Here is a 12,248-nt window from a genome sequence, read left to right as displayed (position 1 = left end):
TATACTCATCATTACACATCTATTGAGGCTTGTATGAGGAAGCGGTTTTTAAAACTCAGTGTCAAACAGAAGCCCAAGGTTGTTGAAGTATGTGATGTACTTTGTTCGTGGTAAATTAGTTTTACTCAGTTCTTTAGCCAGATTACATAAAACTTTTCTTATCATCATGACGTTCATCTTTCTTTTCTGCAGAATCAGTTGTTCCGAGCAGTGGCACGTTTCACGTGAAGCTCCCGAAGAGGAGCGGAGTAGAGCTTGGCATTACCATCAGCTGTGAGTACTTGCACAGACCTCTTGTTCACATTGTTCTGTACAGTGCATTATACTGTACTTGTCATTTCAATGCTAGTGGGCCAACATCAGCGGTGTGTTCCCACAAACTTTACTCCTGGGATTGTGCGACACGTAGTGACATTGAATGCCAAACAGCAGTTTTAGTCATGCGGCTTGTTAGAGCTAAATGCCATGTGTTCATGCATATTCTAGAGTTAGAGTACATAGTAAATATTAATTCACCAGCAACCAATCTTCAGATTTGAATGTGGATTGCAGATTGAAATTAAAATGCAGCCCAGAACAATGGCTGGGGTCAATTGCAAACAAACACTCCCCCTAGACCCCAGATGTCTGCATAGAGTCAGTGGGGGTTAACATTAATTTCAGATGTCTAGAGTGTGAAGAAGGAGGTATTTGAAAACTATATGTAATTCAAAGAAAGCATTGTAGATATATTGTAACTATAGAATTGTCCTGCTGTTACCTTTGTTTTTAGCATATAAAAATGTCATGTAATATTGGGTCGAGCAGACCTCTTCTTGCAAGAGTGTCTGGAATGCTGAATAAACCACTTGTGTTCACAGTTACAACACCATGCAGGCTTGAGGTGAGGCTGCCTCCGCTGACATTTGCAACACATGTCGTGTGACGTTCACCCTGTTTGACTGGGGAAAAAACCCAGAGGTTTGGGGATACTTGATAAAATTGATCTCTGGCTAGACAGTTGTCCCACAACTGAACAGGGCTGGGGTCTGACCTCTTCTTCAATCTGTGTAGCAGAATTATAAATGGCTATTTTTATTATATTTCATAATGTTGGCAACAAAAAGGATACAACATTAGCCTTTTACTCTCAGCCAGAATGAGTAAGTGGGAAGAATCAACACTTACAGACAGGCAATTAGAATGGGAACATGTCCTTCAGATCAGGTTTCCCAACCTGGGATCCACTGACCCCCTGCTTAATGGTATTGGTGCAATGCCTAAAAAAAGATTGGGAAGCCCTGTTTTAGATTGACCCTACCCTTTCTCTCGCATTGTTTTAGAATGGCTGTCTTGCATCTGTTGCCCATGTGCAAAGACTTTTATTGGTTAGCAATGGCCCAAAGAGCCATTGCAGTTCCACGAGTAGTGATCACAACCCTCATTCAGTGCTGTAGAATGTTCTAGCATTGTCGCAGTTGCACAGTGGAACATTGAACAACACAGCACAGCACAGTAAGAGGGCCTTCACACCACTGATATAAAACTTGGGTTACATTCCGCATGGATTATTGCATGCAATTCTGCGTGGAACATAATGCCAAATTAAACTAAATCTCTTCAGGTTCTTCCACTTTCTGCATATTCATTTGTCTGTCGTAACAGTCTCTTAAACACCACAAGAGGTGCATGCAAGCTTGATTTCAGTGATTAAGAGATGTTTGGATAGGTACATGGGTGGTAGGGGTATGGAGGGCTATGGTCCCAGTGCAGATTGATGGGAGTCGGCAGTTTAAATAGTACGGCACAGACTAGATGGGCTAAAGGGCCTGTTTCTGTACTGTACCTCTCTATGACGCTGTTTTACCTGCTTCTATCACCCCTCCCAGCAGCCAGTTCCAGGAAAAAAACGCCACTCAAGCTTAATGGTTTGCGTGACGCTATTGGAGTTCAGAATTCAGGAGTCTGTACGTCCTTCCCATGAAGTGCATGGGCTTCTTCCCAGTGCCCTGATTCCCTCCCACAGTCCAAAGGCGTACCAGTTAGTAGGTTAGTTGGTCATTGTAAATTGTCCGGTGTTTTAGCTAGGGGTTAAATCAGTGGGTTGCTAGGCAATGTGGCTCAGTGGGCCGGAAGGGCCTGTTCTGCACTGTATCGATCAATAAATAAGTAAATAAAACTACTTGCCCTAAAAAACCCCTTTTAAACTTTGTCCCCTTACCTTAAATGTGTGCCCTTCAGTACTTCACCCTTCTAACCCCAGGAAATGATTCCAACCATCTGTCCTCTGTATTGCTCTCGTAATTTTATAAACTGATCCGATGGCCCCTCAGTCTCTGATACATTAGAGGAAATTGTCTAACCTCTCCTCGTAACTCATACCCTGTAATCCAGGCAGCATCTGGTGGTAATTCTCTTCTCCGCCCTTTCCACTTGTTTCTTTAATGGGGTGACCACAATTGCACATAATTCTCCCTAGTGCAGTTGAATCAAAGTTTTATATAGCTATAATATTACTTTATTTTCACGCTTAGGCTCAGTGCCCCAAGCATGCCATTATTCACCACCCAACCTAAGCATGGCCACTTTCAGGGAACTATTGACTTAGGTCCTATAATCTCTCTGTACATAAGTGCTATTAAATGTCGTCCCTTTAACTGTATAATTTCTCTTTGTGTTTGACTACCCAAAGTACAACACCACACATTAGTGTAGATTAAACTCTACTGGCCATCTCTCCACCCATGTCTGTAACTGCGTTATTCTTTCACAGCCGTTTGCACTGACCAGAATTCCACCAACCTTTGTGTCACTTTCAAACTTACTCACTCACACATTGCTTGTCGCAGACTTTCAGGCAGAAGAACATCACTTCCTGCTGTTGTCTTTGGGCAGGCCAGCTCTGATCCAAACTACTAAATTAGCATTCGTCATATGCATATTAATCATCTGGATTAGGCTACTTTGAGGGACCCTGTCGAATGTCTTACATGTAGACCATATCTAGCCACTGCTCTACCATCAATCACTTCAGTCTGAGTTATGTATATTTATACTCGACATGACCATGACCTCTAAAAATCACCAAGCAGTACACACTTTCCTAGTCTTTTCTGAAAGAGCTGATCTCAACTAGGTTAACCACTGGAGCCCTTTACTTCTTACTGAGCCACCAGAGAGAAACATGCCAGCCTTGTTTAAGGGCATGCAAAGCTTTGTTTGATAGCCTGCTAACATTTGCTTACTTAACAAATGACTGCCATCAAAAGTAAAATTCCTCTTAATATTTATTTTGGGATGTTGATGTCATTGGAAAGACCCATGTCCAGAAATCTCTTTAGGAAAGGACAAGAGAAAATTGGGTTAGTGAAAGTCAAGTCTTTTAATATTTATTTTAGGATGGTGATGGATGGTGATGTCATTGGAAAGACCCATGTCTAGAGATCTCTTTAGGAAAGGACAAGAGAAAATTGGGTTGGTAAAAGTCAAGTTTTTTAATATTTATTTTGGGATGTTGATGTCATTGGAAAGACCCATGTCTAGAGATCCCTTCAGGAAAGGATGGGAAAATAGGGTCGGCAGTGGTGAAATTGAGAATAATTCATATCAAACTGTGCTGAAATCACAGTGACATTTCTTCAGACTCTGTCCAAGTCACTGACCTTCGATTAAAGCCTGCTTTGCCGACCTGCTGTGGGGTTATTCAAATAGAGTTCATTCTCACGCATTCATGTCAAAAGAAGTTTCTCAGCAATCAAAATCACGATTTGACTCCAGGCAAGCTATCTATACCCTGGATGTTTGAAGATGAATCATGTGTAACAGGTTTAAATATACCAACTCTTGGTAAATTCACACATCCAATCACACTGTGTGTGTATGTTCTTGATCCTCAGAAAAATCAATGCTGTTCACCTTCTTCAAAGCTCGGAGATAAATAAACCAGCATGAATGTTCATAGTACATCATTTCCACAATTTGTTTTCTGGTTGTTCACAAGCTCTTGGTCCGGTGTTATTTAAAGCCTGCACATTTTGAAGACTCTGTTAGTAGGGTGCAGGTATTAAAAGTTGCAAAGTAATATGATTAGACTTGTCAGAATGGGTGAAAAAGTGAACTAAGTTGCTAAGATCATTGAACGTTACATCATGGAAACAAGCCCTTCAGCCCATTATATTAAGAGAAATAGTTCCCTGGTTAAACTAGCAATGGTAAGAGTTGTACTTTCAGAACTTTGAGTACTGGAGGCAGCCAGGTAGCGTAGCATCTGGCGAAACGATTTTACGACGCCAGTGCTGATCACTGGCCTGCTACACATTCCAGAGATGTTACAGGCTATAGGTTAATTGGTCACATGGATGTAATTGGGTGGCACGGGTTCATGGGCCAGAAAGAGCTTTTACTCTGCTGTCTCTCTAAATGAAATAAAGAACTAGAGCAAACTTAATTATCCCTAAAGCCATATAAAACAGTTGTTCAAAAAATGTAAAATTGAACATTGGTACATTACACTGACAGAAATGTCTTATCTTGTAATTAATCATGAGCAAATTTTTTTTTATTGGTATACATTATGAAGAGCCTTAATTTCTCATTTGTGTTCAAGTTGCCTTTATGGTAATGTTGGTGCAGACCTTACCTTTAATGTGCCGTTGGAGAATAACCATGTCAGAGCAAGGTTGAGGCGCAGTGATGTTTATCTGGCTCCGTATTTTCTTAGTCAAGTGACTTTAATATTATTACCATAATGTAGTTCAGCAAAACTCATTCAGTAGTGTAATTTATGGCCCATTAATTAAGCAGTTTGATTTTTAATGACTTGGTGAGTTAATAACTTGCCAAGATCAAATTAATGTGGCTTGTGGAGAGCACCTGCTCTTCAAAACCCAATATATGTTAGACATCATGCTCCAATTTGAAAGGCATCAACCTCATGCTGAACGGAGAACGTGACTTCATTTATAGTGAATTCAAAAATTAGTTTTTTTAATGATCTTTCTATAAATAACAGAGCTAAAATCTCCAGATAGTCATTCTCTACTAAACTATTAAAGAATTTGACCCAAGGGTTTAATTATTTTTGAGCACTTTTACATCTTTCTCACATGCCAGCTGGTAATTTTGTTTAGTCGATTCATTGAAAACTTTGGAGTAACATGTATACAAAGTTTGTAATCTGCACTCAGTGGCCATTTTACTAGGCACACCTGTACACCTGCTAGTTTTGCTTCGTGAAATGGTCCTGATGCATTCTTAAAATATAAAAGAAATCTGAGTGAGATTTTTAATCACAAACAAGAGAAAATCTGCAGATGATCACTCCCTATGTGACTCCCTTGTCCATTCATCCCTACTCACTGATCTCCCTCCTGGCACTTATCCTTGTAAGCGGAACAAGTGCTACACATGCCCTTACACCTCCTCCCTCACTACCAATCAGGGCCCCAGACAGTCCTTCCAGGTGAGGCGACACTTCACCTGTGAGTCGGCTGGGGTGATATACTGCGTCCGGTGCTCCCGATGTGGCCTTCTATATATTGGCGAGATCTGACACAGACTGGGAGACCGCTTTGCTGAACACCTACGCTCTGTCCACCAGAGAAAGTAGGCGCTCCCAGTGGCCACACATTTTAATTCCACATCCCATTCCCATTCTGATATGTCTATCCACGGCCTCCTCTACTGTAAAGATGAAGCCACACTCAGGTTGGAGGAACAACACCTTATATTCCATCTGGGTAGCCTCCAACCTGATGGCATGAACATTGACTTCTCAAACTTCTGCTAATTCCCCACCTCCCCCTCGTACCCCAACTGTTATTTATTTATTTATATACACACATTCTTTTTCTCTCTTTCCTTTTTCTCCCTCTGTCCCTCTCACTATACCCCTTGCCCATCCTCTGGGCTTCCCCCACCCCCCTTTTCTTTCTCCCTAGGCCTCTTGTCCCATGATCCTCTCATATCCCTTTTGCCAATCAACTATTCAGCTCTTGGCTCCATCCCTCCCCCTCCCCCTCCTGTCTTCTCCTATCATTTTGGATCTCCCCCTCCCCCTCCCACTTTCAAATCTCTTACTAGCTGTTCTCTCAGTTAGTCCTGACGAAGGGTCTCGGCCCGAAACGTCAACTCTACCTCCTCCTAGAGATGCTGCCTGGCCTGCTGCGTTCACCAGCAACTTTTATATGTGTTGCTTGGCTTGTGGAAGTTGACCACTAAGCACATCTTTCCCTTCCCCCTCCCCCCTTCCCCCATCCTGCTTTCTGCAGGGGTCGCTCCCTATACGCAACTCCCTTGTCCATTCGTTCCTCCCCATCCCTCCCCACCGATCTCCCTCCTGGCACTTTTCCTTGCAAGCGGAACAAGTGCTACACCTGCCCCTACACCTCCTCCCTCACTACCACTCAGGGCCCCAGACAGTCCTTCCAGGTGAGGCAACACTTAACCTGTGAGTCTGTTAGGATCATCTGTTGTGTCTGGTGCTCCCGGTGTGGCCTCCTGTATATCGGTGAGACCTGACATAGATTGGGATTCCACTTTGCCAAGCACCTTCCACTAGAACAAGCGGGATCTCCCAGTGGCCACCCATTTTATTTTGACTTCTCATTCCCATTCCAATATGTCAATCCGTGGCCTTCTCTACTATTATGATGAGGCCACACTCAGGTTGGATGAACAACATCTTATATTCCGTCTGAGTAGCCTCCAACTTGATGCCATGAACATCGATTTCTTGAACTTCCAGTAATGTCCCCAATCCCTCTCTTTCACCATTCCCCCTACCCTTTTCCCTCTCTCACTTTAGCCCTGTGTCTGTCCATCACCTCCCTCTGGTGCTCCTCCCCTTTTCTTTCTTCCATGGCCTTCTGTCCTCCACTATCAGATTCCCCCTTCTCCAGCCCTGTATCTCTTTCACCAATCAACTTCACAGCTTTTTTCTTCACCCCTCCCCCCATAGTTTCACCCTTCACCTTTCTCCCTCCCCTCCCCCCACCTTTTAAATCGTCTCCTCAGCTCTTTTATTCTCCAGTCCTGCCAGAGGGTTTCAGACTGAAATGTGGACTGTACATTTTCCCCATAGATGCTGCCCGGTCTGCTGAGTTCCTCCAGCATTTTGTGTGTGTTGTGAGATTTTTAATGTAATTTATTTTGTTAATATTTTAATATTTTTTGCCTATAATGTGTGTTTATGTTGTGGACATAAATTATCTTTTTGAAGGACTAAGCAAATAAATTGAGTGCAATGTATAGATACTACTTATATTAGTTGTTCTTTAATTACCTTCAAGGAATTGCATAATTTAGCATGTATCATGGTATTTCTTTTACTGTATTTAAATTAAGATATCCTCACATTTTGTTGATATAGAATTTGTAAGGATACTACTTCTGTAAATGTTGTTATGTAGAACACGGTACATTGTAATGTTCAAAGGTTTTTTTGATCTCATCACTACTCATCATTATCTTTGAGAATGAAGTAAACATCTTAAATAACTTGTATATACACTCAGTGGCCACTTTATTCTGTACACTTGCTGGTTAAAGCAAATATCTAATGTAGCAGCAATCCTATGCATAAAAGCATACAGACACGGTCAAAAGGTTCAGACTAAATGTCAGAAGAAATGTGATCTACATGAGTTGGACTGTGGAATGATTATTGGTGCCAGATGGGGTGGTTTGAATATCTCGAGATCTGCTGATCTCCTGGGATTTTCATGCATAACGGTCTCTAAAGTTTACAGAGAAGGTTGTGATCTGAACTGTAGTAACATGTGCCTTTTGTGTCTTATATTCTGTGTTTTTGATTTTCTTTTGTTGCTCTTTGCGCATCTTTTGCCCATGGGGTATGGGGGTTCTGATGTTTGGAGGTTTTCTTTGAATGGGTTGGTTCTCTGGCTGTTCTTTGTTTCATGACAGTCTGTGTGAAGACGAATTTCAGAGTTGTATACTGCATACATACTTTGATAATAAATAAAAATAATCTTTGAACTTTGAAAAACAAAAAGCATCCAGTGAGCAGCAGTTCTGTGGGCGAAAATGCCTTGTTAATGAGAGAGGTCGGAGGAGAATGGCCAGACTGTTTCAAGCAGACAGGAAGGTGACAATAACTCAAATAACCACGTGTTACAACAGAGGTGTGCAGAAGAGCATCTCCGAATGCACAGCAGGTGGAACCTTGAAGCAGAAGGGCTACAGCAGCAGAAGACCATACTGGGTTTCACTGTACCTAATAAAGTGGCCACTCGGTGTATGTGAGGCTTTTGATGGAAATGCAAATAGTAAGTTAATCTTTTTTTTAATGATGGGTGAATAGCTGGTTTGTGAATGTTCACAGAGTTCATGGTTAATTCTGTAGCTCTGGGGATTTCTGCAGTTTTGTAAAATGTGTTTATTTGCTGGTGAAGTTGTCATCTCTGCATCTTTACTAGTTCCAATTCATACATTTAGATTTATTTGAGATTTCTTCCTTCGAATTTTCTTGAAGCACTTCACATAGATGTGACAGGTATTAAAAGGACTTTGAGCCCTTTCAATCGAACAGAGTCAGAATCTCAAAATAAAGAATTGGCCACTGTGGATGGAGATTAAATGAAATTTCTTCACCTAGAAATAGTGAATGATTGGAATTTTCTACTGAAGAAAATTGTGAAGGCTCTGAATAAATATTCAAGCTTCAGCTTGATAATTTATAAGACACAGGAGCAGAATCAGGCCATTTGGCCCATTGCGACTGCTCGGCCATTCCACCATATTTTCTTTCTCAACCCAATTGTCCTATCTTCTCCCTTTAACCCTTGACGACCTTACTAATCAGGAATCTATCAACCTCTGCTTTAAATATATGCAATAATTTGGCTTCCACAGCTGGCTGTGGCAGTGAATTCCAGTGATTCACCACCCTCTGGCTAAAGAAATTCCTCCTAATCTCTGTTCTAAAGGGACATCCTATTCTGAGGCTGTGTCTCCTGGCTCTAGACTCTCCCGCTATTAGAAACATCCATATCCCCTTTATCTAGACCTTTTAGACCATGAGAGATAGGAGCAGAATTAGGCCATTTGGCCCAGCAAGTCTGCTCATCCGTTCCATCATGGCTAATTTATTAGCCCTCTCAACCCCAAATAATGAACGATTATAGTTCTCTGCTGAAGAAATGGTGAGGGCTCTGAGATTAATAAATCACTTAGGTATTAAAAGAGTGAAGCAATTTTAGGGTTGGTGCAGGAATGTAGAGCTGAGTAAGAGATCAGCCATGACCTCACAACATCATGGCCGAAGGGTCTGTACTGGGCTGTACTTTTCTGTGTTCTATGATCTTACTGAACGGCAGATCAGGCAGAAGAGGCTGAATAGCCATCTCCCCCTCGTATTTCCAAATGTACTTAAGGTTTATTGAAGGGTAAAGTAGCAAGGCTGAATGCTATGAAGAAATTAAAAAGATATTGGAAGATTTTTTAGTGGTAGCACTTGGAAAGTGATAGGGTTGACAAAACTGCGAAAGAATGTGACTGAGACAACGTAAGACTTTGCTACCACATGCAACTGGGTGTGCCTGCCCACAAGGCCATGAGCAAGTGTTGGGATGTTGGTGGGGACAGGGCCGGAGGGGGCAATTGGTGACTTGTCTCCACTCCCACAAATAATTACTTTAAAATAGTACTAAATTATGACAGGGTGTGCACTCACATTTACCCTGTAACTGTAGTAGCGTCACACGTGTTTCCCTCTAAGTGCTGGCAAATTTGATAGAGATTCAGCAATCCCATGCAAAATTAATGATTATGAACAATGACAGAAAGCCCAGCAACTCCTTACACTCTGTGCCATGCGGCACTTGATTAGCTATTATGCCAGTGTGATAACAATTACATTACATCAGGCGCCACTGTAGCGTAGTGATTAACACAACGTGATTACAGCTTGGGGCATCGGAGTTCAGAGTTCAATTTCACCATCATCTGTAAGCAATCTCTGTATGCCCTCCCTATGGAATGCACCAGATGCTCCAGTTTCCTCCCACAGTCCAAAGATTAACTGGGTAGATTAACTGATCATTGTAAATTGTTCTGTGATTAGGGTAGGGTTAATCGGGGTTAGCGTGGGTGCTGGGGCAGTGTGGCTGTAAGGGCTAGAAGGATCTACTCCATCTAGATAAACAAATAAACAGATTTTCCATATGCTGCCATCCCAAAAAGGGTGCTTTTGACAGTCTTTTTTAATGGGTTCTTTTGGGTTTCTTTGTGGCTGCCAGTAAGGACACAAATCTCAAGGTTCTACAATGTATAGAAACTTCGATAATGTACTTTGAACTTTGAACTTCAAACCTTCATGGCTTCAATTCACCCCTTTTCATTAAAGATAAGTGTTATGTACTCACTTAAAACTCGTGCATGATGAGAATGTGTACATATTCTCATCATGCGTGAGCTTCAAGGAAGAGAGTACACAACGCTAATCTTTATTGAAAAGGGTGAAATGAAGCCATGAAGGATTAGAAGCTCAAAGAACATTTATTATCAAACTATCTATACATTATACAACCTTGAGATTTGTCTCCTTGCAGAGAGCCACAAAACAAAGAAACCCGAAAGAACCCATTAAAAAATAGACTGTCAAAAGCCCAAAATGTTCAGAGAGAAAAATAACAAACCGTGCAAGTAATGTCATGTTCGTCCATCGTCGTCGTCAGTGAAGACCTCGACACCGTTATGATGGTGTCAAGACTAGCGCATGATGTGGATTTAAGTGAGGGAGAGTTGCACAGTGTCAGCCTCACTCTCTCTTCCCAATTCCCATCTGGATCCAGTGGCAAGATAGAGTCGAGACGGCTGGAGATAGGACTAGGCGCAGTGGATGACCAGGACGTCTTCTGTGTCTTGTCCTGCTCTACACGTTCCACAACACTTGCAGAGACCACCTTCTTGACCGTTGGACCTTCCATTGGTCTCGTCCGCTCAATCCACTGGAGTCTGTCTTCACATGCTGGGATAGACAACCCCCTATCTCACCGAGGGTTTGAGACCTGTCGGCTACCCTCACCTGGTTTAGCCGGCTCATCGAAGCCGTTGCCCGGGGTATGGCCGCTGTCGCATGCAAACAGCTACGGGGAGCCACAGGTGAGAGCTGAGTGCCAGGTGGGGACCAAAGGTGGACTAACCGCCTTGAAAAGGACGCGACATGTTCCCTCACCAGAGGTGCTACCCCTCCCTGACACCCCATACACCCCTTATTTATTATTTATTATGCAAATAATACAAGTAAGCAAATAGCATTCAGAACAAAAGTGAGTCCACAGACACAAAGCCCGGAGCAGTTGGAGCAGGCCTCAGTGCAAAGCTGAGTAAACATTGCAGAGCCATCAGACACGGATATGAAGTTTTGTTGAGAGTAGGGGTCAGTTCATAGAGGATGACTGAAAGGCAGGTAGGTAACAATAACAATGAGTAATGAACGACCTGATATTTAGAGAGAAGGCTGGATAGGAGAGCTTTAGAGTTGAAACCTTTGAGGACAAGCAAGGATGGTTTTATCAGTCACTTAATAAAACAGGTTGATCTACTTCAGGGTTCTTCATGTGGAAGCAATTTCACAAACCAAATTCAATGAGAGGACCAAAGAAGTTTATTGTGAATTGTGACTGGATTTCTCCTCTGTTGTCCCTGAAGCACAAAGTGTCGGATTATAATTTGTTCTGTTGCATGTAGATACTCTGCTGGCAACACAGGGGCCCAATAAACGTGAGTATAAGACATTTATATTTATGGAGATATCACTGGTGCAGCCATTTCTCCAGCTCTGCTGCCACTTGTTCACGAGCAGATTTGTGACTGAACTGCCAAGATGATGTTCCTTTGGGATTCTGTAAAATATTCAGTATCAGTTTCTTGTCCTCAGTTTAAATTATATCATTTTGTTGACAACCACAAATGCGACAAGAGAAGTCAGTTTCCTCAGCTCTTCATCATAGTGTAGGAAAATTTGAGAGACTTTTAATATTATTAATTGATTAATTGTTGTAATACTAATTTATCATCAGTCATAAAAATCCACACACAGATTTACATGTTTCTGAACTAATGGATAATTTCCATAAATATTATGCATTTTGATTCCAGTGCAGATAAAGCTCCTGTTACAGATGATCTTACAGATTGTTCATTAAAGGTAAATCTCAGATGAGAGCTAATATAGATGATATATTGGTATTTATGGAAGCTGACTTTGGAATTACCTCTTAAGGGTAACTATTAAAACAAATAATAAA

The 12,248-nt window shown here is 41.8% G+C and overlaps 1 protein-coding gene across 3 annotated transcripts in view; it reads left to right on the top strand.

Annotated features, from left to right (window-relative positions):
* The window catches only part of grip1 (glutamate receptor interacting protein 1), a 344,038-nt gene that overhangs the window by 291,417 nt on the left and 40,373 nt on the right, over positions 1-12,248 (top strand). For all 3 annotated transcript variants that reach the window (XM_072267520.1, XM_072267518.1, XM_072267519.1), the window contains one exon: positions 193-273. In XM_072267520.1, coding sequence (XP_072123621.1) covers positions 193-273 — 81 coding nt within the window. The remainder of the gene's footprint in view (positions 1-192; positions 274-12,248) is intronic.

Source organism: Mobula birostris, chromosome 9 (genome assembly GCF_030028105.1).
Source record: "Mobula birostris isolate sMobBir1 chromosome 9, sMobBir1.hap1, whole genome shotgun sequence".
Taxonomy (NCBI): domain Eukaryota; kingdom Metazoa; phylum Chordata; class Chondrichthyes; order Myliobatiformes; family Myliobatidae; genus Mobula; species Mobula birostris.
This window is presented reverse-complemented; position numbering and strand designations above follow the sequence as displayed.